The sequence below is a fragment of the Ostreococcus lucimarinus genome, chromosome 13 (assembly GCF_000092065.1).
Source record: "Ostreococcus lucimarinus CCE9901 chromosome 13, complete sequence".
Taxonomy (NCBI): domain Eukaryota; kingdom Viridiplantae; phylum Chlorophyta; class Mamiellophyceae; order Mamiellales; family Bathycoccaceae; genus Ostreococcus; species Ostreococcus sp. 'lucimarinus'.
The window spans coordinates 369,953-396,820 of NC_009367.1; the positions used below are offsets into that span (position 1 = coordinate 369,953).

Below are 26,868 nucleotides of genomic sequence, written 5' to 3' on the forward strand. Positions count from 1 at the left end.
AGTGACGACCGAGGCGCGCGCGGTCGACGCGCGTCGGTTGAATCGAACGGCTGGTTGGTTCACGATTTCAAGCTTTACGACCGGGCGACGCGCCGCGAGACGATTCGGAACGCCGACGCCGTTCGAGGGCGACGACGACGACGCGGACCGACTAACAGCGCTCGAAAATTTTGTACAACTGCTCGAGGCACGCGATCTGAATGACGGTGCCGTCGTCGGCGAAACGACGAGGCGGGGCGAGACGGCGCTTCATCGCGGGAAAGACGCAGAGGCGAGCGACGCGACGAGCGTCGGACTCGGCGTCGCCTTCTTCGGCTTTCGGATCGTGGAAAGAGCAGTCCATGGCGAAAAATGCGCCGATGACTCGAGCGCAGGTTTCGAAGCACTCTTTTTCACTCGTCCAATCGACGTCTTCGGCGAGGGCGAGGACGAACTCGGGAAGTTTGCCGATTTCCGGCGCGTACCCGGGAAGCATCGACGGCACTCCGGTGATCTGACGCCGTTCCTTGTCGATGACGACGCCGAGATACTCCTTGAGCATGTCCGCCTTTTCGACGAGCATCTCTGCGATTTTCTCTGCGACTTCCTCCTTGGAGCCATCGCTCGCGTCCCACTCTTCGTCGTCGACGAATTTATCCTCCAGCGCGCACAGCGCGAGTTCGGCCAAAGACGCGGGATCTTGCAGCGATTGGTACCCAAAGTTGGCGAAGTTCTTCAAAGCCATTTGATGGAACATTTCCTCGGTGAGCTTTACGGCGTCCACCATGAAGAGCTTGGTTTGGTGCTGAAGTAACCACACGCCTTTGCGCGCGTCCACGGCGCCGACGAGTGTGTGATTTTTAATCACGTCGCCGAGCTCCTTGTGCGCGCGATTGGCGATTTCGGTGTTAAGCTGGCGAATAGACGTCAACTCGCACACGTACGTGTCTTCGGGTTCCGTGCGCTGTCCTCGACGCTCTCTCACCGCGCGTCGAACCTCTTCTATTTTCTCGTGTTCGCGTCCCTCGGAATTCATCGCTCGCTGCAAGTACGCGTCCAAACTCCCCGCTGCTAAATTCGCATCCGTGCGAACGAGCTTGTGATCACCACCCGCGCGTTCGCGCTGTGTCCGCATCGTCTTCGCCTGCGACGCCGGCGGTTCGTCCGCTTTTTCGCTATTTTCCTTGTCGCCGCTTCGCTCGGCGTCGTTTTCGTCATCCTTCTTTGCCAGTTTCTCCGCGCCAGGAAGCAGTGTTTGCACGGTGAATGTTCGCGACGAATTCGTCGCGAGAAGAATCTTCTCTAGTTTGGACTGAATCAACTCCACAATGGCTTCTTGGTGCAGAAAGTGCACCTCCTGTTTCGTGGGATGCACGTTGACGTCGACGTCTTCAAACGGCAGGCGGAGGTGCATGAATACAAACGGCTTCTCAGCCTTGGGGAGTATCGCCGCGTACACCGACTCACACGCGCGCTTGAGCGGCGCGCACTCCACTAAACGCGAATTGATGAACAAAATGAACGTCGTCTTCTTTGAATGATAATTCCCACCGCTCACTAAACCGTCCACTTGCAGCTTGAAATCAAACTTTTTCTTGGACAGCTCGCTGTCGAAGTCGAGCTTCTTCAAATCTCTCGCCACCGTGGGACCGTAAATCGCCTGCAACCGCTCGACGCGCGATTGCGCCACGGGAGTGTGCAACGTCGCTCGCGACTCACCGTGCTTCCGACACGTGAACGCCACATCCGTTCGCAACGCCGCGTACCTCTGCAACACCTCGAGCACTTTCGAGTACTCCTCTGACGCGCTCTTCAACGCCTTCCTTCGAGTCACGACGTTATAAAACAAGTTCTCCACGCTAATCGTAGTTCCTAACACCCCCGCGATCGGTTTCGCCCCCTCCGCATCCATCTTCCCATCCGTATACGTCGCTCGAGTCGCGTGCGTCGCCCCCGCCGCCATCGTCGTCGCCGACACGTGCGCCACGTAGCTCATGCTCGCCAGCGCCTCTCCTCGAAACCCAAAGCTCTCGCATCGCGCTAAATCCTCAAACTTTTCAATCTTACTCGTCGCGTGTCGCTCGCACAGCAGCGGCAAGTCCTCTATTCGCACTCCGTGTCCGTCGTCTTGCACTCGCAACAGTTTATTCCCGCCCTCCCTCGTCGTCACCGCGATCGACTTCGCGCCCGCGTCCAACGAGTTCTCCACCAGCTCTTTCAGCGCGTTCGACGGTCGATGGATCACCTGCGCGCGCGTTCGGTCGTCGCGTCGTCTCGCGTCGTCAGTCGCGCGTTCGCGTCGTCCGTCGTCGAGCTGACGTTCAAACATTCAATCTCTCATCGCGCGCGCCGTCGCGCGCCGGCCCTCGACGCACCTCTCCCGCGGCGACGCGATTGACGACGTCGCTCGGCAGGCGCCCGATGGCGCGCGGCGTCGACGCGCCGTCGCGCGCGCCGTCACCGCGCGTCATGACGAATCCTTTCGCCGCACACCGCGTCGCGCTCTGCCGCGCGCGCGCCGTCGGGCGCGCCCGCGCGTCGACGCATGCGCGCCGCCGCCCGCGCGCGCTCGCCCGCGCGCTCGAGCGCGCCCGCGCGCGCCGTCGCGCGCCGTCGACCGGCGCCGATTCGCCGCCGCCGCGCCGCGCGCGCCGACGCGACCGCGACGCGCTCGAGCGCCGACGACCGCGACGCGCTCGACGCGTTCGCGCGCGCGACGCCGCGCGCGACGCGCGCGTTCGAGCTCCTGCGCGAAAGCCGACGCGCGATCGACGCGGAGGCGATGACGGCGATGTGCTACGTCGGCGCGATTCGGCGTCGGCGCGCGACGCGCGGCGAGACGGCGTGCGTCGCGAAGATTTGTGAACGGTGGAGCGCGCGCGTCGGCGGGCGACTGGGACGCGTGCGAGCGTCGCTGGAGGCGGAGGATGGGTCGGCGGCGGCGCGAGCGGTGGCGAGGGAGGTGGGAAAGTGCGAGGCGGAGGCGACGGCGCTCGCGCGGCGATTCGCGCACGAGGCGATCGAGGCGACGGAGGCGTTCGAGACGCGCGAGGCGGCGGACGACGCGACGACGTCCGAGGCGCGCGGTGACGGTGACGGTGACGGTGACGGTGACGGCGTGAATGGGATACCGGAGAAGTGGCGCATGGCGTGCGGGAACGTGAACGGATACTTGGAGTACGCGGGGGCGACGTTGACGTTTGAGGAGTGGGCGCGGGTGCGCGAGGCGTTCGACGCCGTCGTGACGGAGGTGGACGGGGACGACGCGAGCGCGCGGTACGTGCGCGACGATGGGAATTGGAACGCGATGAAGGCGATGATGGATGATTCCGTCGTGCGACCGAGAAGGCTGTCGCAGGTGGAGAATAACGCGCGGTACGCGAACGCCAAAGCCGAGCTCGACGAGGCGAAAAAGGCGTGGAAGGAGGCGAACGAAATTTACAAGGACGCGCGAAGGAGAATTAAGCAGGCCAGGCACGAGGTGCACAAAACGCGCAAGGCGGTGAGAATAGAGTACAGATGATGACGATGACAATCCGCGGTACGAGTAGTAGTTTTGTAAGGTGACGCGTACGACATCTAAGGACGAGACGTCTTCAAAACCTCGACGCACCAGTTGCCGTGATCGTAATACGCCGCCGTGACCTCGCACCAAGGAAGGTTTTCAAACAGCTTTGGAAGCTCACCCTCGGTGTACACGTGACAATATCGCTGATACACAACCGATCGTTTCTCGCGATCGGCCTCACCGTGCGTGGGCGCGCCGCTCACGCGCGATTGGCGCTCTCGCTCGTCCTCGGGCGCGACGCCCTTGACTTTGATCTTGTTATGAAACGGCACCAAGACGTCTTGGCCTTCAAATTGGTGACCAGAAACCCCCCCTTGCTCTTGCTCGAGCGCCCAGGCGTAGAATAATGCGACACCACCAACCTTGACGATGCGCATCGTTTCCTTTACGAGCTCCACGCGACGTTCGGGAGACGATATGTGATGCAACACGGCGATGTTGAGCGCGTAGTCGAACACGTCGGATCGATACGGCAAAATAACGGCGTCGGCCACCATTACCTCGTATCCGCTATCGCGACAGATTTCAATCAAGCCTCTGCTAAAGTCGCTTCCGAGCGCGAAACCACCGCCCTTGACGATTTCGGGAATGTTCTTACCGTTGCCGCATCCGACGTCCGCGGCGAGCAAACCGGGCGGCTGTTTCCTAACGAAAGCCTCCACCCCGGTCCACGCGCGATACCTCGTGCCGTGCCATTGCTGCGCGACGATATCGTACACCTTCTGCACGTGCTCGCGCTCGACTTCGGGCATCGCTGTCACCTTTTCCGCGGCGTCTATGAAATTTTCTGGCACCACGGCGCACGCTCGCTTGGGCGGCTTCTTCACCAACTCTGTCGCCGTCGTCCCTGCGTTCGACACGCTCGTTTTTACGGACGGCGACGGATTCTTCCTCGTCGCCTCTTCCATTTCGAGCGCATCCGACCGCTTACCTTCCTTGCGCAACTGTTTCGCCTTCTTACGCTCCTCTCGCGCCGCCTTGATCGCCGCCCTCTCGGCGGCGATGCTCTCGCGTCGTCTCTGCTCCTCGGAAACTTCCTTGGGTTCCTTCAACGAATCGTCTCGACCGACCGCGCGCTTTTCCCTATACATCGCTCGAAACTGCTCCGTCATCGCCATCTGCGCCGCGATCGCGTCGCCTTCGGTATTCGCCGCCATTCGTCGTCTAAACGTGAGCGAAATCCTATCCTCGCTCACGGGCGGAATCGCGTGCTCGTACTCGTCCGCCGCCCTTCCCTCCATGCGCACCGCCGATTTCGCCGGAAGCACCACCCTGAACTCCTCCCCCTCATAAACGACCCCCGGATCCGGTTTTTCGTCCCCACTCGGCCACAGCATCCCTCGCCCCATCGTCATCGTCTGCGCGCTCGCCAACGAAACCGTCACAAACGGCCGCGCGAACGTCGGATTATCGATGTGCGGCGGTATCCACTGTCCCTTCCCGTACACGTTCACCGTGCACGAATCCATCTTTTCATCCTTCCCGATCACCCCTCTCGCCACCAGCGCGTCCAGCACGTCTTCAAACATCGCCGGCATCGCCGCTACGCGCGTCTCCGCGTCCACTCGGTTACTGTGCGTGTACGTCCCGTACTGCAGCATCTCCCTCGACTGATCCCTTCGCGCCCACTTCGGCGGCACCGGCGCGTGCGTCTTACCCTCAAGCTCCCCTCGCCGTCCTCGCTCGAGCTCTTCCGCGACCCACGCGCACACCGCGTCGTGCAAACCGTCGTCGACGGCGTCTCGAAAGACCTCGGCGCCGATCGTTTCGACGTCCGCGCGCGTCGCGCGCGCCGCGGCCGACGCGCCGGACGCCGTCATCGCGTCGACCGCGCGCGTCGTCGTCCGGTTCCTTCGCTCGCGCGCGCGCCGAGGCGTCGAGCGTCGCGCGACGCCGCGCGAAGCGACGCGGTGTGCGCGCCGCGCGCCGTCCGTCGCGCGACCTAAACCGTTTTTTTTTGCCGATTCGGCGCCGGCACGCGCGCGTCGCGACGCGACGCGCGCGACGACGGGCGACGCGACGCGCCGAAAACGATGGATCGCTTCGTTTTCGACGCCCCCGCGCGCGCGACGCGACGCGCGCGCGACGCGACGCGCGTCGAAGGCCGACGGCGGCGCGCGCGACGGACCGTTTTTATTTTACTCGAGCGCGAAACGCACGTCGACGGAAAACGCGTCACACGGCGACGCGCGCGACGATGGGCGCCGGCGACGCCGACGATGGGTACGACAGCGACGGATGCGTCGCGCGCGCCGACGGCGACGCCGACTCGGCGCGCGCGCGTCGCGCGTGGTCGTCCGCGTGTCGCGGTTCTTCGAGGTGCTGGACGGAGATTGCGTTGTGGAATCAAACGACGTCGACGGTGGAGATCACCGTCGAACTGCCCGCGAACACGCGCGGGCGGGACGTGCGCGTGACGGTCGACGACGGCGCGCTGACGGTGTGGACGTCGTGGCACGGCGTCGTCGAGGGATTATCCGGCGCGCTCGCGCGGCGAGTCAAGGCGGACGAGACGGCGTGGAGCGTCGCGTCGGACGCGCTCGAAATCGTCCTCGCGAAGGACGCCGACCGCGACGGCGATCCGTGGGGATGCGTGTTCGCGGACGCTCGCCTCGGGTGCGCCAAGTCGCCGCGGGAGGTTTTGAAGGACATGGTGTTCGCAGACGAACCCTTCGATTCCGCGGACGATTTCTCGCTCGAGAGTCGAGCGCTCCTGGGCGAGATGCGTCAACGCCACGCCGCGCTCGTCCGCGGCGCGCTCGTCGATCCGGGAGACGATTTAGATTTTAAGCTCGGGTTGGCGTTGAACGCCAACGCGCGCTTCGCGTGAGAACTCGCGTGAGAATTCCGCGCGCTTCGCGCGTCGCCTTCGCGTTCGCCGCGCCGCCGGCGCCGCACTCGTCGTCGCGCGTGTCGCGCGCCGTCCCGTCATGTCGCTCCCCGAGGACGGGCTCGATCTGTTACCCGCGGCGTCCTTCGACGTCTCGGGCGTCGCGCACGTCGTGCCGACGCGCCACGGCCCCGTCACCGTCACCGCGCAGGGCGCCGATCGCTCGAGACCCGCGCTCGTCACCTACCACGACGTCGGTTTAAACCACCGCACGTGCTTCCAGCCGCTGTTCGTGTGCGCGGGACCGCGGAGCGACCTCGTCAGCAGGTTCTGCGCGTATCACATCGACGCCCCGGGGTGCCAGGACGGCGCGCGGGGGCGAGATCGAGGCGGGGACGGGGACGCGGCGACGACGGCGACGACGCTGGACGCGCACGCGGAGATCGTCGAGGACGTCGTGAAACACTTTGGATTGCGCGATGTGACGTGCTTGGGGGTCGGCGCGGGAGCGACGGTGATGGCGCTGTACGCGGGACGACACTCGAGCGCGTGTCGGGCGGGAATATTCGTGTCGCCGAGTTGCGGACGAGCGAGGACGATGGAGCACGCGTTGGGGGCGGTTTGCAAGTTTAATTTGAAGCGTCACGGATGGACGCCGTGGACGTTGAAACACTTGCTGAAGCGAATGTTTAGTTATCGCGGACTTGGTGGGTCGAATGGGATGTACGAGAGCGATCTGGCGCAGACGGCGCGAAGGGAGATGCGAGAGATGAACCCGGAGGCGACGTTGGCGTATTACGACGCGGCGTTGCATCGATTGGATAACGAGCACGTGTACGCGTCGTTAGACATAGACGCGATGATTTTGGCGGGAACGAGCAGCCCTTGGTACAAGGACACGATCGTGATGAATTCGTTGATGAAGGCGAGCAAGACGAGCTGGATCGAGATCGAGGGCTGCGGCACCGTGGCGACGATGGAGGATCCGCAGCAGCTCCTGTCGCCGATTAATTTGTTCATCCAGCGTTTGAAGAGCCAAGGGTTGGCGTGAGATTTCGACACGTCGGCGCTGCGATAGCCTAGTACTTCTACATCGACTACATCGACTACTGTAGCTAATTTCTAATAATTCTACGCACGATGTCATGCTCGGAGACGATGACGTCGCGCGCCGCGGCGTCTTCGACGAGCGAACGCAACGCGTCGACGCCGCATCGAGACAACGTATCGCGCGACCCGAGGACAATTGAGGAATATTTTGCGCGCGTCAGCGCGACGTTGAGACGACGTTTATCGGATAAAAATCCCACGTTCGCCTTTGCGTTGCTTCGCACGGCGGAACACACGACGACGTCCGCCTCGCTTCCTTGAAACGAATCGACGCTGTGCACCGCCACATCGCGAACGCCTGCTCGTTGCAAAGCTCGAGCGATGGCACGAACTTGCGCGCTGTAAAACGTAATGCACACGACGAAAAGCGTCGGAGACTTGGTTTTCAACGCTCGAATCAGCGCACACGCGACGTCGGCCTCGCGCTGGTTCCACTTCGATTTTCCCACTCCGCCACTCTCGACGCTCGCCACGTCCACGAAGGCGTACGACGGCACGCTGGATGAAAGACCTTGCGGGAGATTTCGCGTCAACACGTGATCGGCGTTCGCGAGGCGTCCACCGTAAAATTGCGCTGCAGGCCAACTCGCGATCGACGGATGCATTCGGTATTGCGTGTCGAGCAAACTCGCGCGCTCGGCGTTCGCGGACATCAATCGTTCCATGAGCGAAGTCGCGTGGCCGTGACGTCGAGCGATTTCCGAGATCAACGTGGCTGGCAACTGCGCAGGATCGCCCACGAGCAGTGCTTTTCTTGGATACCGCAAAAATGGAATCGCAATCTCCGGCTCGAGCGCCTGCGCGGCTTCGTCCACGACGAGGGCGTCGGGCTGCTCGAGCGAAGACATGATCGACTGGCCTGCGCTCGCGAGCGTGCAGAACACCAAGCTCGCGCGATTCAAAGCTTCGCGCGCGAATTCATCCGAACGCTCACCGCGCCCCGAGCCCTTTTCGATTTCTCGCGCGATCTCCTCACCTCGAGCGCGCATGGACGCTTCGTCGTCCATCGCGGCGACGGCGGAGAGACCTTCGGCGACGACGCCCTTGCAAAACGAAGGCGCTATGGATTCCAGAGCTCGCCGCGCGGCTTTCGCGCTCTCGCGAATGCCGTCGCCTCCCGAAACGAAAGATCGTCGAAAAGACGACGCGATGACGTTGCAACGTTCGAAAATGAAATAATCCATCGCCCCGCCGTCGACCGACGACGCCTCTCGCAACGTATCCTCGGCGCCCGTGAGCACGCACGGCGCGGCGTCTTCGCCGCACGTTCGCAGGTAAAGTTCCATCACGACGCACACAGCCTTGTTGCTCGGCGCGCACACGAGTACGCGCTGTTTCTTCGCCGCGAGCACCGCGAGGAGCGATACGATGAAGTGCGTCTTCCCACATCCCGGCGGTCCTTGAACCATTTGTAACTGATCGAAATGCCCGTCGCGCGCGAAGAATCGACGCAACGCCCGTCGCTGCGACGCATTCAGCGGTAAAACGTACTCGCCCTCGCGCTCGTCGCACGAGGATTCATCATCACCCTCGACACCACTTTTCCCGTCGACTCGCTCGTCGTCGTCTTCGTCGGAATCGCTAAATTTTATGTGCGTCGCGCGTTTGGCGCCGACGATTTGGTGCGCAAACGCCACGCGCGGTCGCACGAAGCACGCGTGCGCCATGCGCTGATACGAGACGAGCGACGCCAGCGCGACGGCTTTAAACTCGACGCCCTCGACGTCGTCGAAAATGCGCGAACGTTTCGCCAACAGCGGCACGACGTCCGCGCCCCGCGCGTCGCCGCGTCCCCGCACGAGCGCGAGCGCCGAGCGCGTCTCGTCGTCGGCGCGACGCAACAGCACCACCGTCGCCGGTCGACGCCAATCCGCGTCGTCGCCTCCGCGCCTCGCCGTCTTCTCGCCACCGACGCGTCGCGCGCTCAGCTCCACGAATCCATCGCTCGCGCGCGTCTCCACCACCTCCGCGTCGAACGCTTCGCCTCGTCCTCGCGACGTCGCCGCCGCCGTCGTCGCCCGCGCCTCCTCGTACGCCAACGCCTCGCACGTCGCGTACCACGCGTCCGCGCTCGCGTACGTCGCGCGCGCCGCCACCATCCGCCCGCCCTCGCCCTCCCGCGCGTTCGCCGTCAGGTCTTTCGCCGTCCACGCCGCGACGGTTCGCTCGAACGCCGTCGCCGCCGTCGTCGCCCGTCGTCCCGTCGCGCGTCGTCGCCGTCGCCGCCGCGCGTCGTCGTCGTCGTCGTCGTCGTCGAACGCGTCGCGCGACCTCGCGAGCGCGGACGATTCTTCTTCTTCTTCTTCGTCGTCGTCGCCGTCGTCGATCGCGCGCGCGTCGTCTCGGTCGTCGACCGCGCCGTCCCAGCCGAAATCGCTCTCCATCGCGCGCGTCGCGTCGCTCGCGCCTACGCCGTCGCCGACGCGCGTCGCGCGCGACGCGCGTCGCGCTCGAGCATCCCGCGCGCGCGCGCGCGCTCGCGGGGCCGCGCGACGACGCGCGGCGTCAGATTGTGACGCGGCATCGCGTCGGCGCTTCGCGAATGTCGCGCGCGACCGACGCGGCGACCGGCGCCGCGTTCGTCGCGATCGACGACGACGACGGGACTCCGACGGTGGTGTTCGCGACGCTCGCGGGCGACGACGGCGCGCTCGCCGCGGAGCTGCGCGCGATGTGCGCGAACGTCGTCGACGGGAGATTCGCGTTTCCCGAGCGTCGCGCCGCGGCGCGCGCGCGGACGACGGACGGCGCGACGACGACGACGCGATTCACGTTTTGCCTGACGCGCGCGGACGGCGCGCGGACGATCGGGGCGGTGCGACGCGTCGGCGCGAGGCGGGCGGCGGCGGCGCTGACGCGGACGGCGCGGTTCGAGTACCACGACGACGTCCTGCGACACGCGATGACGCGCGCGATGGAGGCGCTGGACGCGACGGCGCGCGGGACGACGCGGGAACTCGCGCGGGGGGACGCGCTGTGGGAGTACCTGGATCGAACGATCGGGACGCGGGCGCCGACGGCGGGGACGACGGCGGACGTCGGGCTGCCGTGGACCGAGTTCGCGGGCGTCGCGACGCAGAGCGTGCGGCTGCGAGCGCCGGATCTGAGGAAGGAGTTTAACGGGGGGATAAAATTTACGGCGCTGTTGGACTGCGGGCACGTGGAGGCGGTGCTGGCGCTGTTCGCGGCGTTGGTGACGGAGCGACGGGTGGTGCTGACGAGCGGGCGGTTGGAGGCGGTGAGCGCGGCGGTGCACGCGGCGAACGCGGCGCTGTATCCGCTGAGTTGGCAGCACATATTTTTACCCGTCGTTCCGGAGGCGTTTTTGGATTATTTGACGGCGCCGATGCCGTTTTTGGTCGGTTTGCATTCGAGTCTGTCGGAGGACGCGAAGCGACTTCCGTGCGACGACGTCTTTACGTTGAATCTCGACGACGGATCGTTCACGTACTTTGAGGAAGATTTCGAGGCGATTCCGTCCGGTCCGTTCACGCTCCTTCGCGTCGGGTTGCTCAGGGAGATCGAGCGCACGCGAGGTGAAGACTCGCAAGCGGTGGCGCGCGTGTTTCGAACGTTTTTCTCGAGCGTGCTCGGGCCGTACAAGCAGCACATCAAGGGCGTCGTCGCGCATCCGCCGCCTCGAGACGCCATCATCGCCGATAGTTTATGGCTCGACCAACGAGGACTCGAGCTCGGAAACTTGAAGCACGCCGGCATTCTCGCCGCGATGCGAGGGACGCAAATGTACGAAGTCTTCGTGCGACAGCGATTGCGCATGTGCGCCCAGGTGGCGAGGAAAACCGGCTTCGTGCCCATGGGGGACGAAATCGTCGATTTCGATCTCGAAGAGGGCGAGTTGACGCTTTCTGATTTAATGATGCGAGGTCAAGCGTTGTCCGAGCAGTTCGCCTCCGCTTCGTCGCACGCGTTCTCCGTGGGAAGCTCCGCGCTTCGCGAGACGATGCGAAAGGCGAAGAAGGCGTACTCGACGTCAAAGACGATTCAGGGCATGCGCGAGGCGTTCGCATCGAAACGTTCGCAGCTCGCACACTCAATAGGAAAACTCAGAGAAAAGAGTTCGGAGGATTTGCAGGCGAAATGGGCGGAGTGGACGGACGAGGGAACGGCGAAGAATTTGAGTTTCGCCGAGGCGTCGACCGCAGAGGCGCCGGTTCCCGCGCCGCCGCAGACGCAATCACCGGTGGTCGAGCGCGAAGCCGTCGAAGTGAACGAACCAGTGGCGATGAGCGAGCCCATCGTCGACTCGCTCGCATCGGCACCGACGCCGGCTCCGACGCTCGCGTCGGCACCGCCGCCACGCGTCGAATCAGTCTCGGGCGCGGCAAACATGATGGCGAACTTGATGTCTTTCGACGACGCCGGAGACACGCTCGCCCCCGTGACGCCGTCTAAGCGCACGGGCGCGACGATGGCAGACGTTGACGAGCTCCCAAACTTAATCGACATGTAGAAACGTAGGAATAGCGCGCGCACTGTAAATAGCTTCAGCTTAGACGCTCGACGAAACGCGACGACTACTGTACGATTATCAAATCTCTAAACTCTTGATCGAATCAAGGCATCCCCGGCGTCCGCGGCGCCGCCCTCGCGCGTTGTCCGTCTCCACCTACATTCAAATATTCGACCGGAAACGTCGCATTCGACGTCGACGTTTCGCCTCGCCAAATCCGTCCCGCGCGCGGCGTCACCGCCCACCGTAATTTCACCTCCATCCCTCGTCCGGACAACCGCTCGTCCACGCTCCGTAGCTTATACTTCGCCCGTATCACGCCCTGTTTCCTCAATTTCTTCGCCTTACTCTCCGCGCTTTCCCATCTATCAAACTTTACCGCGTCGTCCCAAATCGTCGCCTCGTTGACGCCGCGCGTCTCCGTCTCCCACGACACCGTCACGTGCGCGAACACCATCTTCGTGTTCCAGCTCGCGCACGACGACAGATCGTAGTCTACTTCCAGCCTCACCACTGCCTCGTCTCGGCTGTCGGCGACGCGCGCGAAGCGTTCGTAGTCGACGACTCGAACGATCGGGCTTCGGGACATGAACGGCATCGAAGACGTCGGCGCGCAGGCGTGAAAGACATCGGTGACGGACGCGCACGCGACGAGGACGGCGAAAATGGCGACGGCGAGCGTGAGCGTGGCGTTGAGGCGGTGCCACGGGGAGTGGGACATGGCGGCGAGGCGCGCTCTGCGGCTGACCCGGGACGCGCGCGGACGGTTACAATACGAGGTCAAGCGGACGCGTCGCCGCGCTCGCGCCTATTTTGGGCTTCTAAATCTTTCAACGCGGTCTCCACGCGACGCATGATCTGCGCGTGCAGATGGTCGCGCGCCTTGGCGTTCTTCTCGCAGCGCGCGCACTTGGCCGTCAAGTCGGTCAAATCGAGCGGTTCGCCGACGGTAACGTGCACGCGCTTACCCACGCCAATCTCCCATCGCCCGTACGGTTTTACGTCGGACATGCCGGAGTGCCAAAACGGTAGCACCATCGGCGGCGTTCCGCCCGCGATCTCGACGTCGCACAGCAATTTCGCCACGCCTCTTCGCATCGTTCCCAACTCTCCGTCGCGACTGACGCGACCCTCGGGAAACAAGTGCACCCAATCCCCTCTCAGTAACAGATTCGCCGCCGTTCGCATCGCCGGCTGCTCCACCCCACCGCCTCGCTTGATCGCCAGCGCCTTACCGCACAAGAAAAAGCTCTCTCGCAGCTTGGTTTTCGCGCAAATCTCATCCGTGCACAGCGTCCACCGCACGCCCCCGCGCCGCGGCTCGCCGACGAAGACCGACCACGGGATCAGCGCGCTCAGCATTCCCGGGTCGTCGAACGTGCTCACGTGATTGCACACCGTGAGTAATCCCTGCGCGTTCGCTCGATCGCGATTCGCGATGGCGCGCTCGAACGTCGCGAGATTCGTCGTCGTCGTGACGTTGGCGACGTCCAGGACGCACTTGCTGAACGCCGCCACCGCGGCGAGCACCGCCTGACGCCCGACGACGCCCCAGGGCGAGGCCGTGGGCAGGACGTCGTCGTAGACCGCGCGTCCGCTCGTCGAGGGCGCGGCGTCGCCGGACGACGGCGCGGACATCGGAGGCGAGGCGAGGCGCGCGCGCGCGGCGGCTTCGGGACGCCGCGCGGCGGCTTCGGGACGCGCGGACGCGCGCGCGGACGGCGAGGCGAGGGCGACGCGCGCGGGATGGGCGGCGAACGGTGCGCCGACGCGCGCGCTGGTGGACGGTCGACGCGGCGCGGAAGGGCGGCGCGGTGTGCGGGCGACGGGACGAACGCGTCGAGTGGTACGAGTTACAACGGCGACGAATGAATGAAAAAAGTTTGCGGTACAGACGGATTCGTATCGAAAGAAAGAATGCGGTGAATCACCGAATGCTCGTGCGCGCGAGCGTGCTGACGGTGTTGTCGCCGGCGCCCGAGACGGGGGACTTCATGCCGGGGAAGACGTTCCAAAAGCGCAACGTCTCGTCGCCGGCGCCGGTGACGATGGTTTGGCCGTCGGGAGAAATGGCGAGAAAGAGCACGCGGAGGGTGTGGCCCGTGAGCGTGGTGAGCTTGGACATACTCGGATAACGCCAGACGACGATTTGATTTTGGCTGTAGCCGTGCGTGCTGACGATCTCGTTCACGTTCTTGCTCCAAACCAAGTTGCACACCTGCGAACCGGTGTCGACGCACTGCAACGGCGTGTTGGTGACGGTGTTCCAAAACCGAATGCATCGGTCGGCGGTACCGCCGCCGCTGGCGAGTAAGCCGTGTTGATGTGGAGACCACGCGATGGCCTTGACCGCGGCGGTGTGCTCGCTGCATCGCAAGATTGGTGACGTCGAGTGCGAATTCCACACGAAGAGTTGATTGTCGTTGCCGCCGCTCGCGAGCTGTTGGTCGTCGTAAGACCACTTCAATCCGCACACCTCGCTCTTATGCCCGAGAAGCTTGCTAGAGTAATCGCTCGGTGATCGAATGTCGCGATTCAAGATGGCGCGATCGCGACTCCCGCTCGAGAGCGTGTGCGAGTTCCACGCCAACGTCCCGGCGCGACTGCGGTGCCCGAGCATCGCTCGCGTCTTTTTGCACTTGGCCACGTCCCATATCTGCACCTCGCCGCTGTTCGTGCCGACGCCCAAATACGTCCCACGCTGCGTCCACGCCACAGAGGCGACGGAATCGTTAGGAGCGAGCTCACACAGCTTGGTCACCTTGCTAGTGCACGCGCTCCACAGGTAGACGCACGTTCCCAAACCGACGGCTAACACGTTGCTCGAACTCCAATCGACGAGGTTGAGGTAGAAATCGTCCTGCAACGCCGGCGCGTCGAGTACTTTGAACGGACTACGCGCGATCTTTCGCGGCGCGCGGCGGCGCGGCGATAAAAGCGTCATGCCGAGCGGTCCGTCGCCGTCGCCGACTGGATTCAACGCGTACGGCGATTCGCCTCGAGCGATCGTCCCGAACGAGCCATCGTCGCGAAATTTGAACAAGTTCCTTCCGGGAGTGGAGTACGAGTACGACGATCCATCGATCGGCGTCGCCGGCGTCCGCGGTCGGTACCTCGCCGCGCTCGGCGTCGCCGGCGGCGTCACGCCGTACGCCTCGGGCGGACACACGTCTCCGAGCAACTCGCTTCGCAACAACGCCCCGTACGCCGCGCTCGTATCCTCGCGCTCGTGCGCTCGCGCCGAACCACCATCACCCCTGTGCGCGCCCGCGCTATCAGCATCGCGATTCGCGTCCCCCTCCCGTCCCCGATCGGCGTCGCCGCGTCCGTCCCGACCGATTCGTCCGCCGCCGCCGCCGCTCGCGCCGCCGATCTCTTCACCCCTACCCCCTCCCGTCGCCCCGACCCCGACGCTCGCGCACGCCTCCAGCATACTAAAATCACCCCGAAATCCCGCGCTCGCGCTCCTCGACGGCACGTACCGATCGCTGTATCCCGCGTTCGCCCGTCCCGCGCTCGCGCCGCGTCCCGCGCTCGCCCGCCCCTCCCTCTCCGGCGTCCCCGGCGCGCTCCCATCGCGCGCGCCCGTCCCGCGTCGCGTCGAGTCCTCGAAAATCAATCGCCGCGCCACGTCCACGCCGCGATGCCCCCCGTTCGCCATCCCGCGCGCGCCGTCGCCGCGAATCAGCGTCGTCGTCCCGGCGCTCCCGAGACGCAATTCCCGTCCGTTTTCTCGCGCGTGGGACGTCGGCGCGCGCGTTTTCGGTTCGCGTCTCGGCGTCTCGGCGTTAAAGCGCGCGTCCGCTCGCGATCGGCGCGGTCGAGCGGTCGTCGTCGCGCGCGACGCGCGTCGCGGTGCGTCGGTCGTCGCGCGGTCGCGTCGCGCGGTCGTCGTAATCCGTGTGTGACGCCTTCCGACGACAGTGATACTAAGTCACGACACGCAGACGACGCGCGCAAAGTCGTATTCACCGGGGCGAAACCGCGATCGCGACGCGTGCCGAATGTATACATAAACGCGAACGACGCGCGCAAAGTCGTATTCACCGGGGCGAAACCGCCATGAACTTTCGACGCGCGACGTGACCTTTGGGCGCCACGCGCGCCCGGAGACGGCGCGCGCGCGTCGGCACGACGCGACGCTCGAGGACGCGGGAGACGCGCGATGTCGCCGCCGACGCCGCGCGACGTCGATCGCCCGTCCCCGCGCGCGCCCGCGCCGAGACGCGCGACGCGAGGCGACGACGACGCGGGAGACGACGGCGTCGCCGTCACGCGCGCGAATGCGAAAAATGAAAATGAAGCGAATGCGAATCGAACGGCGCGCGCGTCGACGACGCGCGAGGACGCGCGCGAGGCGAACGGGAACGATGGGAAAACCGCTCGAGAGCCGACGAGGGTGCGCGCGACGCGCGAACGGGCGATGCGATGGCGACGGGAGGGAAACATTCGGGAGATGGGCGATCTTTCAAACGGCTGGTGATTTTGAAAGATTTTTTAAACGCGAGGACGCGAAGACGCGAGGGCGATCGGGGCGCGGTGAAGGCGCGCGAGAGACTGACGAAGGCGCGAAACGTGGATTTTTAACGTCGCAGAGCGCGTCGTACGAGTCGAGCGAACGACCGATGATGACGCCGTCGTACATGGAGTGGTATCGAGCGGCGATGGCGAACGGCGGCGTGGTGCCGGCGGCGGGGACGCCGTTGCAGGTGGTGTCTCAGCACGAGTTCGCGGTGCCGGTGGTGGTGCCGGTGAACTTAATGCCGGGTGGGGAGGGTATGTCACCGCCTGGGGTGGCGGATATGGGGTACGGGGGGTACGATCCGCACGCGATGGCGGCCGGTTCGTACGCGCCGGCGGGCGCGTACGGGGTGCCGCCGCCGATGATGATGATGGGCGCGCCGGCGCCGCCGGGGGCGTACGGTGAGTACGCATACGCGGCGATGACGGCGGCGCAGCACGAGTATTACGCAGCCATGCATAACGCGCATCATTACGACCACTACGGGTACGTGATGCCGCCTTACATGGGCGCGGGCTTTGTCCCTGGCGGTCGCGGATACGGCAGGCGATCGCCGGGAGGTCGCGGCGGTCGAGTGGGAGGTCGTGGCGGCCGAGGTCGCGGCGAGCAGTGGCGTAATGGTGTGCACGTGAACGGTGGTATCGTCGGTGGCCGCTTCTACGGCGCCAGTGGACGATATTTCGGCGATGGACGTGCGAACGAAAAGGCGGTGCCGTACACCGTCTTCGTCAAGGATGTGCCGGCGAGCGTGAGCGAACGCGAATTAGCGGATGTTTTCGCCTCGTGCGGCCGCATCATAGACTGTCGCATGTGCGGTGATGCGAACACACACAAGTTTAGCTACGCCTTTGTGGCGTTTGAGTGCGCCGAGGCGGTGGATCGGGCGTTATTGTTGGACAAGACGCCGCTCCACGGGAAAAACATCATGGTGAAGAAGAGCGACACCGCGGTGATCCCAGTGAACCCGTTACTGCTACCGCAGAATGAACGAGAGGTTGAATCGTGCGCGAGGACAATTTACGTCGCAAACGTCGACAAGACCGTGGACTCGCACGCGTTGAAGTTACTTTTCGAGGACCGCGCCGGCCCCGTCAACCGCTTGCATTTGCAAGTGAAGAACAACGCCGTGGCGAATGTAGCCTTCGTAGAGTTCGTCGACCTCGAAAGCGTGGGAACCGCGCTGCATTTGACGGGTGAACAGCTTGGAAACCGCATGATTCGCGTGAGTGCGTCAAAGACGCCGCTCCGTTTGCATCGACGAACGAATCACGGATCCGCGGCTTCGACTTCGGGCGACTCGTCTGCCGAATCGCAGCGCGCAACCATGCCACCGTTCCCTTACCCGTACTCGACGTCCACCCGGACCATCGGTGATGAACCGACGACGCCGGAGTCGCCGCCGTGCAAAGTTTACGTGAGGAACATTCCGAAAACTTTATCTCCAGGGAGTCTCAGGGCGATGTTTTCCGAATGTGGACAAGTGAGACACGTCGAGTTGCTCACCAACCCAAAGAGTAAGTTTCCGTACGCTTTCATAGACTTTGAGGACAACGAAGCGGTAAAGCGCGCGTTGGATTTAGACGGCAAAGAAGTGGATGATTGCCAGCTCAAAGTTGAGATCTCGCACAGCAAAAAGCGCGCCCTGACACGGCCATTGGATCCAGTAGCGCAAGAAAAGGCGGATCGCACGGTTTACGTGACGGATATCGACCCTGAGATCGAACCGACGCTCGTGCGCGACAAGTTTGAGGAGGAATGCGGTGAGGTGGCGTTATTCTGGTACAAGGCGTTCGAAAAGGGCGAGAAGCAAGCCATCGCCTTCATCGAGTTCGCTGAACTGAGCTCTGTGGGTAAGGCGTTGAAGCTGTGTCGGACGCACTTTTTGTGTGACTCGCGCTTGGTCAAGGTTCGACACTCCGTCACAGCGTTGACACCCAAAGAAGGTCATCCCGGGACGTGCCACACTCCTGAATTAGACAGCCCCGCGAGCTCGAGCGGTGATGAAGGTCCGGATGATCGCGAGAGCGTCGTGCGTAATTTATCGTCTCCGCTCGACGCCGAAATCGTCGCGGCGAAGGTTGAGAAGTTAGGCATGAAGAACGCCGCGGCGTAGGGCACGACACCAGAGAATGTACATATAAACTAAGTGTGATATACTACTACAATATTCTACTGCGCCTCGGCTATGCCGCGAACGATGCCGTTCGCGTGCGCCAAGCCGGTGACGATGACGCACGTGACGACTTCGTCGTCGTCTTCATCAATCCGCGGCGCTTGCGACGCCTCGACGCTCGCGCTCGCGAGTAAATACCCAGCCGGATGTGTCTCTAACGCGTGCACGTCGCACTCGTCCATTCCTTCGATCCAAACCTCCAATTTCCGAGCCTTTGTCGTCGGGCGCTCGCCCTCCACCACGCGCGTCACTCGTGCGCGGCGCATGGAATCCTCAACGGCCACGGTTCCAGTACGTCGAGCCGCATCGCCTAGAATCTCAAAGCAAGAACTACTCACGTAATGTCTCGCGCGCCCGAGTAAACACCCGAGCTCGGCGCCCACGAGGGATCCGCCATTCGCTTCCGCGAGCGAGTCCATGAGCGCTAGCCAACGCGGCTCCCACAAGTTCAGCCTTCTCGTTTCGCCCCGTTTCAGCGGACGTTTCAGCGTGAAGCACGGCACCGCGCCAGCATCACTCGGGGTGAATGTTTGCATGCTCTTCTTCGTCGCCGACGGATCGGTGGAAAACCCAAATCGCACGCGGCGTACCCGCCCTCGAGCGATGCCCGAGCACACGTCGACGGCGTTCAACGCGTTGGCGCACAACACCTCGTCTCTTTCCATCCACAGCGTCTCCACGAGCGGGCAAAATAATAAAAGCGCAAGGAACACGCCGACTGCGTCCACGAGACCGTTCTCCGCTCCGTTCGGCATCGCCAAGCTCGCCAACGTCGCCGCGACGAACGCCGCCGCCGGTCCCGCGAGCGGCGTCAGATTTCTCGGCTCGTCCATGAGAGCTCTCGCCACGTCCGCCGCGGCGAGCGCGCCATCGCTCGAAACACCCACGGATCCACCATCCCACGCGTTTTTCACGTACGCCAACACCGTTTTCCACCGTTCGATCGCGAAAGGGTTCGTCCCGAACGCGCGAGCCGCCAACGCCTCGCCTATACCTCTCGCCCGCACGTCCCCGTACACCGTCAGCGCGTCCTCGCGCTCTGATTCGATGATACCGGTCAACAAATCGCTCCCGTATTCGGAATCGTCGATCACGCGCGCGCGTTCGACGAAGCTCGCGACGAGGGCGTCGGCGCGCTCTTGGTCGAGCTCGAGCACCACAGCCTGCGGTTTCGCGCGTCGTATGACCCGTCGAACGTCTGCCGCCGCCGCCGCGCTCGCGTGGGAGGTACCGACGACGTAGAATTCGCACTGCGTCGCGCGGGAGGGTCGAGAGACGTCGAGTTTGAGGCTTTTTGAGACGAATCCCGTGCCGGGAGGGAGCCAGGTCGGGACGGCGGCGCCCGACGACGACGACGACGACGACGGGACGTCCGGGACGACGACGCGCACGCACGCGGCGCGCATGGCGATCGACGCCGACGTCGGGCGCCTCGCGCGCGTCGCGACGTGAAGTTTGGGTCGGTTCTCTGTGTGTGACGTAGCAATTTGTCTATTCTACCCGACGGGAGGGACGACGACGACGACGCGGGCGGCCTACCTCGCTTCACCGCGGCCGCGATCGCGCGGCTTTCACTTTTCCATCCTTGCCGCTCGTTTCTTTTTAGCCTTCTCTTCCTCTCGAGCGAGTTTCAACGACCTGGACGCGACGAAGCCTTCAAACGTCAAATCGCCCGTCTTCGCGATCGCCTCCTCGTCCGAATCGATGTCGTCGTCGGTGTCGTCTTGCGCGAGGATTTGCCTGCCATCGCGCCACTTTAACGTGGACTTTCGGTTGTCGATGCCGATGATCTTGGCCGTGACGTCGCGGCGAGTCTCGTCTTCTTCTTCTGACGAATATTCGGCCGTTTGCAAACGGTCGCCGGTGTCGGTGTCAAACAGCTCTCGACTTTGATCGTGGACGTTGCGAGCGACGAAAACATCGCTCCAAAATTGACGCCACACCGCATCGCCGGAGAGCGTACACGTGCGCTTATTGATGATGATCATCGCTTGCAAGATGAAACCGTATCGCTCGTCGATGGTGACGTTAATCTTCGGGGGCGTTCCTTTCCACTTTTTGACGTCGATGGGCTCGGTCCAGCCGTATTTCACCACGCGACGGTTGTTCTCCTCCTTAAAAGCCGTCGACTCCACGTTGCGCGTCGCGATGAATCGCCGCCATCGCGACAAATGAATGGGTTTATTGAGTGTGAGCTTTTTCGTCTCCACGCTGCAATGCATGTAGGCCAAGTAGCGCATCAAATAAACAATTCCACCGCCCAACGCCGACCACGCGAGCATGTTCAAGATGAACCAAACCGCGGGAACATTCACTATGTACGGCTGCACCGCTTCGACGGCCCATCGAATCTCGGTGAACGAAAGGTATTGCCCCGTGAATCGATCGAGAATGTCAAACGCGAGCGTCCCCGACAAAATCACTTGCGTCACCTCGAGCGTGGTGCTGTTGCGCGCCTGCGCTCGGAAAGCATCCTCTAAGTTTTTCGTCGTCCCTTCTATCGCCTCGTTGATGCGGAGCTTTCTTCGTGAGCCGATGACGGCGTTCATTTCTCGCAGAGACTCGAGATCGTTGACGCACGCCGCGATGACTTTTTCCAAGTCAACGGCGCGTCTTTGCAAGCGTTTCCACGACGGTTCCAACTGAAACAAGTCGTACAACACTTGCGACGCGCCGTCGCTCATATCCGCGCTCAACTTTTCACGAGACGTGTCGACGTTTTCGAGCGACTCGAGCACGAACTGCTGAGTGGCGCTCAAGATCGTCACCGTCGTCGTGTGATCGGCGAGGCGCGAACGAATGCGCGTTACGTTCGTCGGATCGATCTGATAGGTTTCAATCAACGCTCGCGTCTTCTTCAACTCGTCGTTCAGCGCGAAACAACTGCTGAAGACACTTTTGATGAACAACGAGCGAGCTTGGAACGCTGAATATGTCGCGAGAAGCTTGTGATGACGTTCGGTGCGCGGACCAAAGACGACGACACCGCGTGAACCAAAGACGATGACTTCTTGTTCGTTCAGGTCGTACGCGTAAAACGTCGCGCCGATGACTTGCTTGAGCTCGTTTTCGTTATCTTCACCATCCATGTACGCCGCGGCTTTCAGTTTTGGCGTCGCGCGCTCGGCGATGATGCACGTAAACTTGTCGCGATTGTCCGGCTCGCCCTTGTATGTGATGTTCAACATGGAGCGCTGACGCTCGGAAAATAAATTTCCCACCAGCGAGCTCGTGTCTTCGTGGACGTCGGAAAGTAAGCGCGCGAGTAAATCGACGCTGATATCGTTTCGAATTCGATCGGCGATGCCGTTGACGACGATGCCGTAAGTGATGGCGCCGTTTTCCCGAAAGTTGATGCCGAAAACCTCGATTTGCTGCTGCACCAAGTTACTCTTGGGCGCCCCGGTGGCGAGCAAGTCTGCCTCGACGTTTACGAATCGCGTTTCGTCGACGTCGAGGACTTTTAGCTCGGTTTTATTGTCGGCGTTGATCCCGACCACCATGTTGAATTCGTCCTGCGTCGCGCTCGCTTCCGCGGTGAACATACCGCCCGCGACGCGGTCTCCCGTGCCGAGTTTTCTACAGAAAGAAACCATTTCGTTCGATCCCATCGGCACGTATTCGGTGACGATGATTTTCACCGAGTCGAGCAAGATACTTTCACTCAGGCGCGGGTCGCGAATATCGCGACTACTTTGAACGGCGCCGCCGAGCACGCGTTTTGCCTTTTTGTGCCCGTTCAACGCGTTCGGTGTGAACGCATCGGAGCTCAGCATGTGCGGAGGGATGTACGGAGACGAGACGTACGGCACGTCTTCGACGTCCGTGATGGTGGAGCGGATGCGGACCCCGATCGAGGGGACGGTGAGGAAAAAATCCGAGGACTCGCGGTCGTACCGCACCTCGAGGAGGTGACCAGCTTCGTGCACCAACGAATCTACCGACTGGCGCATCGCGCTCGTGAACCGTCCCGAGGCCGTCATCCTCTGCAAGAATTCGCTCCCCTTCTTGGAAATCTTCAACAACGTCGAGTGATCGTACGTCTCGCTCGTCACCTTGAGCGCCGTGATGAAACCAAGCTCACGCAAATCGTCTAAATCGTCTCGTCCCTCTTCCGAGACGTTCAAATACCTCGGACACGCTCCAAATATCTTTTCTGATTTTGGCGCGTAATCGTAATCGAACACCGCGTTTCGCACGATGCCCTCGTACACGAGCACCAGGAGCGGCAGCTCGCGAATCCAGGGAGAACGTTTGTTGTTGTTGTTGTTGGAAACCGCAGACTTCGACTTCGACTGTTTCTGAGACGCGTCGGTGTACAAACTCAGCATGTACAACAATTTCAACGCCTCGGGCGATTCCTCCATCTCCCGCTCGCGCGACTCGACTTCCCGCCGACGCCGAGTCGTGGACGAGGCGGAAGTGCTCGAGTCGGCGTCTGAAGCGCTCGAGTCCCGGGCGTCCCGGGCGTAGTGCGAAGAATCATCGTCATCATCGTCATCGTCGACGCGAATCGTTGCGTCCGAATCCGAATCGTAGCCCTGCGGCGCCCCGCATTCCGCGCACGTCGCCGCGCCGCCGCGCACGACGGCCCGGCACGTCGCGCACCGCGTCGAATCCATCGTATCCACCGATGGATTCGACCGCGGAGTGACGACGAACGAACGAACGCGCGAAAACCACCGACGTCCTCGCCCGAGCCCTCAACCTGTAACATTCGCGATCGCGGATCGACGGCGTCAAGCCGCGAAGATCTGTCGCAAACCCACCATCGAGCGACGTATAATACCAATTATTCGTCCACCTCGCCGAGTTAAGCCTCGAAATAAAGAGCATGGGCAGTCGAATGTCCGCGATGTTGTGCGTATGCATAAACAGTCTTCCTTAACTCAGCTGGTAGAGTGTCAGACTGTTAGGAAAAAGTCTCCGTCGAATATGACGGCTGCTCCGATAGAGATCTGGAAGCCGCGGGATCGAAACCCGCAGGAAGAGATGTGTCGACATCAAACCTTACTTTTTCCCATACCCGATTGTCCGTGATGGAAAAGCGACACGACAACACTGTGACTTTCGTCGTTTCGGGGTGACGGATAGTACTTTAAAAAATTTATCGCTATGAGTAATAAAAATAAACTTTTTTTTTGAGTTGGGGCACCCCAACATGATAAAACCGCACATCGACGTTGATGTACCGCATGTAAGATTTCTCCAGAACCAATCGTGTGAGTGAAGTGGTCAAGCCAAGCCGCGTAACTCATCTACCGTAAATTGATACTTGTCGAGACTGCGCTTCGAAGGCAGCGTGCCGCGCGCTCGGGCATTCTTGAGGCACGTCTTGCGCAGTATTCCTTTTGCGTGCTGCTTGTAATAATTGAGTTGTCTGTAGTTACCATCGCCGCCGTCCCGCTTCGGCGTATATTGAGCTCTGCTGTAGGCTGGACTCTCGTCCACGTTCTCGCGGCACGCGTGTTTCTGGCTGCGTCCAGCAGCTCGGGAGTTGAATAAGCCGTCACGCTTCTCTCTCATGTAGGCACCTTTACGTTGATGGAGCTCTCCAGCTGGAATGTCCTTTTCGAGAACTCTCACGTCCGCGTCGCCAAACGTGAAGATTGGATGTCGTGCGTATTTATGCGAGGCAAGGCGCGCTCTGAGCGAACCCGTCGTCGATCCGATGTACGTTTTGTTACATTTCGCATTATCGCTAAACATTTCGTACACGCATCCCGACGGCATTTGTCCTGGTTACCTATCTATCCCTAAGAAAATATTGTTGCCAAAAGTGCCTCCTCCTGCGGTTTGCAGTCACATCCGAGAGACCATAGGTACGCGTATCGCTGCGTGGGCTGCAAGGTCCGGAATGTAGATACCGAACCGCCTGATTTCACACCTGGACGTTCGTGATCCGTCGAGACCTGACGAAATGACGAACTTGTTTTGTCGTCCACAAATTCGTCAACCCGTCGTTCGGTGACACTTTGTGTGTACCAATGATGAAAATGACGAAATGTTAAAATATTTTAATGTTTATTTTTATTTTAGATCTATGACAAGCAACAGTGTGGACCTTTATGAAAACAGTTCGTCATTCGTCATTTCGTCAGGATCCAAACCATGGTCTTTTTGGTGTCTCGTTGAGTCTTCATATTGCAAATGTACGAATTACAAAATTAGTATGAGCACCAGACGACCGCCGGCGCGAGCTCCGTCTCCCCTGTGTACCCATTGTCCTTCAGCCACTCGAAGCACCCGTCGCGGTGAATTTCCCAATAGACGCCCTTCTCGTCTCTACCTTGCCTCAGGTGGTCCTCTTCCATTGGGACCCTGTGGCCCTTTTCCTTCTTGAAGAAGTCCTTGAGCTTATTGCCGACCTTCGTCGCGCTATCTTGACCGCGCGCAGCCGCTGGCAACCACGTCTGGTATTCGATGAAGATGTCACTGTGTGCATAAAAATGACTTGCGCTCACATCGGTGTGGGCTCACTATAAAGGACAAGCTTACATGTCGGAAGAGTTGCCCGAGTCCACATCTCCACCCTGTTCCGCTTCAGTGTCACCTAGAAAGACATCAGACTAAGCCGTCGTTTTGAGAGGGCGCCGACTTTGCCTTTGGTTTTGCCTTCGACTTTGAAGTGGGTTGCGGCCTGATCTCCTCTTCGATCTCCTCGTCGTCGACCAAATCTTCGTCGATTTCTTCGTCGTCTTCGTCATCGACTTCGTCGTCTTCGTCTTCGTCGTCTTCGTCTAGAAAGACATCACCCATGACTGCTCTCCAGCCATCAGAACCCATTTCGAATTCTTCGTCGGTCAAGAGGCAAGAGTCCAACGTTGATTGAATTTCATCGTATTTAAGATCCTTGCCAATGAACACCAGTTCTTGTCGGCGATCACCATAAGGCCCCTCCCAGTCTTTACGAAGTTCTTGCTTTATCCCCTGTGAGCCGACCCAAGCATTTTTATTCAGCGCGGTCCATCGGCTTGATCCTTCGAGAGAGTAAATATTACCAGCCTGACTGAAAACAATTATCAAGTCGTGGGCATCACTGAGCCACGTTACACCCTTCGAACGTAGCAGCACACCAATTTCACCTTCCCTTTTACGGCGCTTGAGTTTCATCGCTTCTTGTCGCGCTCGAATATCTTTCACTGCACTCCAGTCTACACTTGGTGTCTCTTCATCTTTTTCTTCATCACGGTCATCGGCCTCGAGGGAGCTGAAGAAGCGCTCGACAAATGAGCCTAAAAACCGTTTGGGATGAAAAGGTCTTCTGGCTCGGTAAATGAAAGACGTAATACCGAACCGACTATCGTGACGTGTTTGGGAAGAACTTGGTGCAAGCGTGACCTCGCTTAAGGCTGTTTCTCTCATGCGAGCTCGCTTACAGCATGGAGACTCACCTTTGTCCCTAGCGCCGGCGCAGCATGACTTCACAGATGTTGCTTCTATCTCTTGTTCCCATGTTATGAAACCAGCAAAGTCATTCTCTTTGTAAAGTTTTGTATTGACGATTCGCGTAACGTCGATCGCGCCGTTCACAGCTTCAAGAATATCAGCACGTGAATTGAGAAGTTGTATCTGCGCTTTAATCTCGGCGAGTTGTTCGTCATCGACAGTGTCGACCTTGTTCAATACGACGACATTCGCGTACTCTATCTGTTCAGCCAACAATTGAGAGTAAGACTGCCTGTTCACAGCTGACGCCCTGAAAGAATCAATCATGTCGAGAAAGTCACCTGCAGCGATGACCGTCACGCACGTATCCAGCCGCGCCAGTGTGCTCAAATGTTCATGCTCATCAACGTGCGCAGCTTCATGATCGTGATCGTCCTCACAATTTGCGAAGAGTTTCGCAATTTCCGCCGGTTCCGACACTCCTGATGCCTCTACGATCATGTAGTCAAAATTGCCACTCTTGGCCATGTCCCCGATTTGTTTTACAAAGTCTCCGCTCAACGAACAGCACACGCATCCGTTCTGCATGGCAACCACCTCGTCGCTCTGCAGCAAAGCGGAATCATCGATTAATTTTTTGTCGATGTTCAACTCCGCGACGTCGTTCACGACGACGGCACACCGAAACTTTCCGTTCGCGTCTCGCTTAGCTTCGAGCACGCGTTTCAGAGTTGTCGTCTTCCCAGCGCCGAGGAACCCGCACAGCGTTGTCACCGGCAATCGATTATGATTGGCGATTGCGGCGGGTGTGGACATGATGTACGGC

The 26,868-nt window shown here is 61.3% G+C and overlaps 15 protein-coding genes across 15 annotated transcripts; 5 read left to right on the top strand and 10 right to left on the bottom strand.

The window, feature by feature from the left end:
• Positions 1-151: 151 nt before the first annotated feature.
• OSTLU_51248 (predicted protein) lies at positions 152-2,450 on the bottom strand (the record flags this gene model as incomplete). The annotated part of the gene is made up of 2 exons (XM_001421093.1): positions 152-2,224; positions 2,355-2,450. The coding sequence occupies 2 exons, from the start codon at positions 2,448-2,450 to the stop codon at positions 152-154; spliced, it is 2,169 nt and encodes a 722-aa protein (XP_001421130.1).
• A 311-nt stretch (positions 2,451-2,761) lies between these two features.
• Positions 2,762-3,502, top strand: OSTLU_27201 (predicted protein; the record flags this gene model as incomplete). Its single annotated transcript, XM_001420949.1, has 1 exon — positions 2,762-3,502. The coding sequence occupies one exon, from the start codon at positions 2,762-2,764 to the stop codon at positions 3,500-3,502; it is 741 nt and encodes a 246-aa protein (XP_001420986.1).
• A 56-nt stretch (positions 3,503-3,558) lies between these two features.
• OSTLU_41621 (predicted protein) lies at positions 3,559-4,299 on the bottom strand (the record flags this gene model as incomplete). The annotated part of the gene is made up of 1 exon (XM_001421094.1): positions 3,559-4,299. The coding sequence occupies one exon, from the start codon at positions 4,297-4,299 to the stop codon at positions 3,559-3,561; it is 741 nt and encodes a 246-aa protein (XP_001421131.1).
• Positions 4,300-6,458: 2,159 nt separating this feature from the next.
• Positions 6,459-7,527, top strand: OSTLU_51192 (predicted protein). Its single transcript, XM_001420950.1, has one exon. The coding sequence runs from the start codon at positions 6,478-6,480 to the stop codon at positions 7,426-7,428; it is 951 nt and encodes a 316-aa protein (XP_001420987.1). The 5' UTR covers positions 6,459-6,477; the 3' UTR covers positions 7,429-7,527.
• OSTLU_27204 (predicted protein) lies at positions 7,493-9,189 on the bottom strand (the record flags this gene model as incomplete). The annotated part of the gene is made up of 1 exon (XM_001421095.1): positions 7,493-9,189. Exon 1 carries the CDS (start codon positions 9,152-9,154, stop codon positions 7,493-7,495), a length of 1,662 nt encoding a protein of 553 aa, XP_001421132.1. The 5' UTR covers positions 9,155-9,189.
• Positions 9,190-10,003: 814 nt separating this feature from the next.
• OSTLU_27205 (predicted protein) lies at positions 10,004-11,976 on the top strand. Its single transcript, XM_001420951.1, has one exon. It carries the CDS (start codon positions 10,402-10,404, stop codon positions 11,956-11,958), a length of 1,557 nt encoding a protein of 518 aa, XP_001420988.1. The 5' UTR covers positions 10,004-10,401; the 3' UTR covers positions 11,959-11,976.
• Positions 11,977-12,061: 85 nt separating this feature from the next.
• OSTLU_93629 (predicted protein) lies at positions 12,062-12,679 on the bottom strand (the record flags this gene model as incomplete). Its single annotated transcript, XM_001421096.1, has 1 exon — positions 12,062-12,679. The coding sequence occupies one exon, from the start codon at positions 12,677-12,679 to the stop codon at positions 12,062-12,064; it is 618 nt and encodes a 205-aa protein (XP_001421133.1).
• Positions 12,680-12,891: 212 nt separating this feature from the next.
• On the bottom strand, positions 12,892-13,386 carry OSTLU_7370 (predicted protein; the record flags this gene model as incomplete). Its single annotated transcript, XM_001421097.1, has 1 exon — positions 12,892-13,386. A coding segment is annotated over one exon (495 nt), but the record flags the coding sequence as incomplete, so codon positions are not given.
• Positions 13,387-13,885: 499 nt separating this feature from the next.
• OSTLU_13210 (predicted protein) lies at positions 13,886-14,578 on the bottom strand (the record flags this gene model as incomplete). The annotated part of the gene is made up of 1 exon (XM_001421098.1): positions 13,886-14,578. The coding sequence occupies one exon, from the start codon at positions 14,576-14,578 to the stop codon at positions 13,886-13,888; it is 693 nt and encodes a 230-aa protein (XP_001421135.1).
• Positions 14,579-14,719: 141 nt separating this feature from the next.
• On the bottom strand, positions 14,720-15,619 carry OSTLU_17898 (predicted protein; the record flags this gene model as incomplete). The annotated part of the gene is made up of 1 exon (XM_001421099.1): positions 14,720-15,619. A coding segment is annotated over one exon (900 nt), but the record flags the coding sequence as incomplete, so codon positions are not given.
• Positions 15,620-17,180: 1,561 nt separating this feature from the next.
• On the top strand, positions 17,181-17,729 carry OSTLU_7923 (predicted protein; the record flags this gene model as incomplete). The annotated part of the gene is made up of 1 exon (XM_001420952.1): positions 17,181-17,729. A coding segment is annotated over one exon (549 nt), but the record flags the coding sequence as incomplete, so codon positions are not given.
• A 920-nt stretch (positions 17,730-18,649) lies between these two features.
• OSTLU_17900 (predicted protein) lies at positions 18,650-23,275 on the bottom strand (the record flags this gene model as incomplete). Its single annotated transcript, XM_001421100.1, has 2 exons — positions 18,650-19,943; positions 20,229-23,275. The coding sequence occupies 2 exons, from the start codon at positions 23,273-23,275 to the stop codon at positions 18,650-18,652; spliced, it is 4,341 nt and encodes a 1,446-aa protein (XP_001421137.1).
• Positions 23,276-23,888: 613 nt separating this feature from the next.
• On the bottom strand, positions 23,889-24,386 carry OSTLU_27212 (predicted protein; the record flags this gene model as incomplete). The annotated part of the gene is made up of 1 exon (XM_001421101.1): positions 23,889-24,386. The coding sequence occupies one exon, from the start codon at positions 24,384-24,386 to the stop codon at positions 23,889-23,891; it is 498 nt and encodes a 165-aa protein (XP_001421138.1).
• A 244-nt stretch (positions 24,387-24,630) lies between these two features.
• Positions 24,631-24,996, top strand: OSTLU_93633 (predicted protein; the record flags this gene model as incomplete). The annotated part of the gene is made up of 1 exon (XM_001420953.1): positions 24,631-24,996. A coding segment is annotated over one exon (366 nt), but the record flags the coding sequence as incomplete, so codon positions are not given.
• A 335-nt stretch (positions 24,997-25,331) lies between these two features.
• Positions 25,332-26,825, bottom strand: OSTLU_10119 (predicted protein; the record flags this gene model as incomplete). The annotated part of the gene is made up of 3 exons (XM_001421102.1): positions 25,332-25,754; positions 25,881-25,953; positions 26,077-26,825. Coding segments are annotated over 3 exons (1,245 nt in total), but the record flags the coding sequence as incomplete, so codon positions are not given.
• Positions 26,826-26,868: the final 43 nt, after the last annotated feature.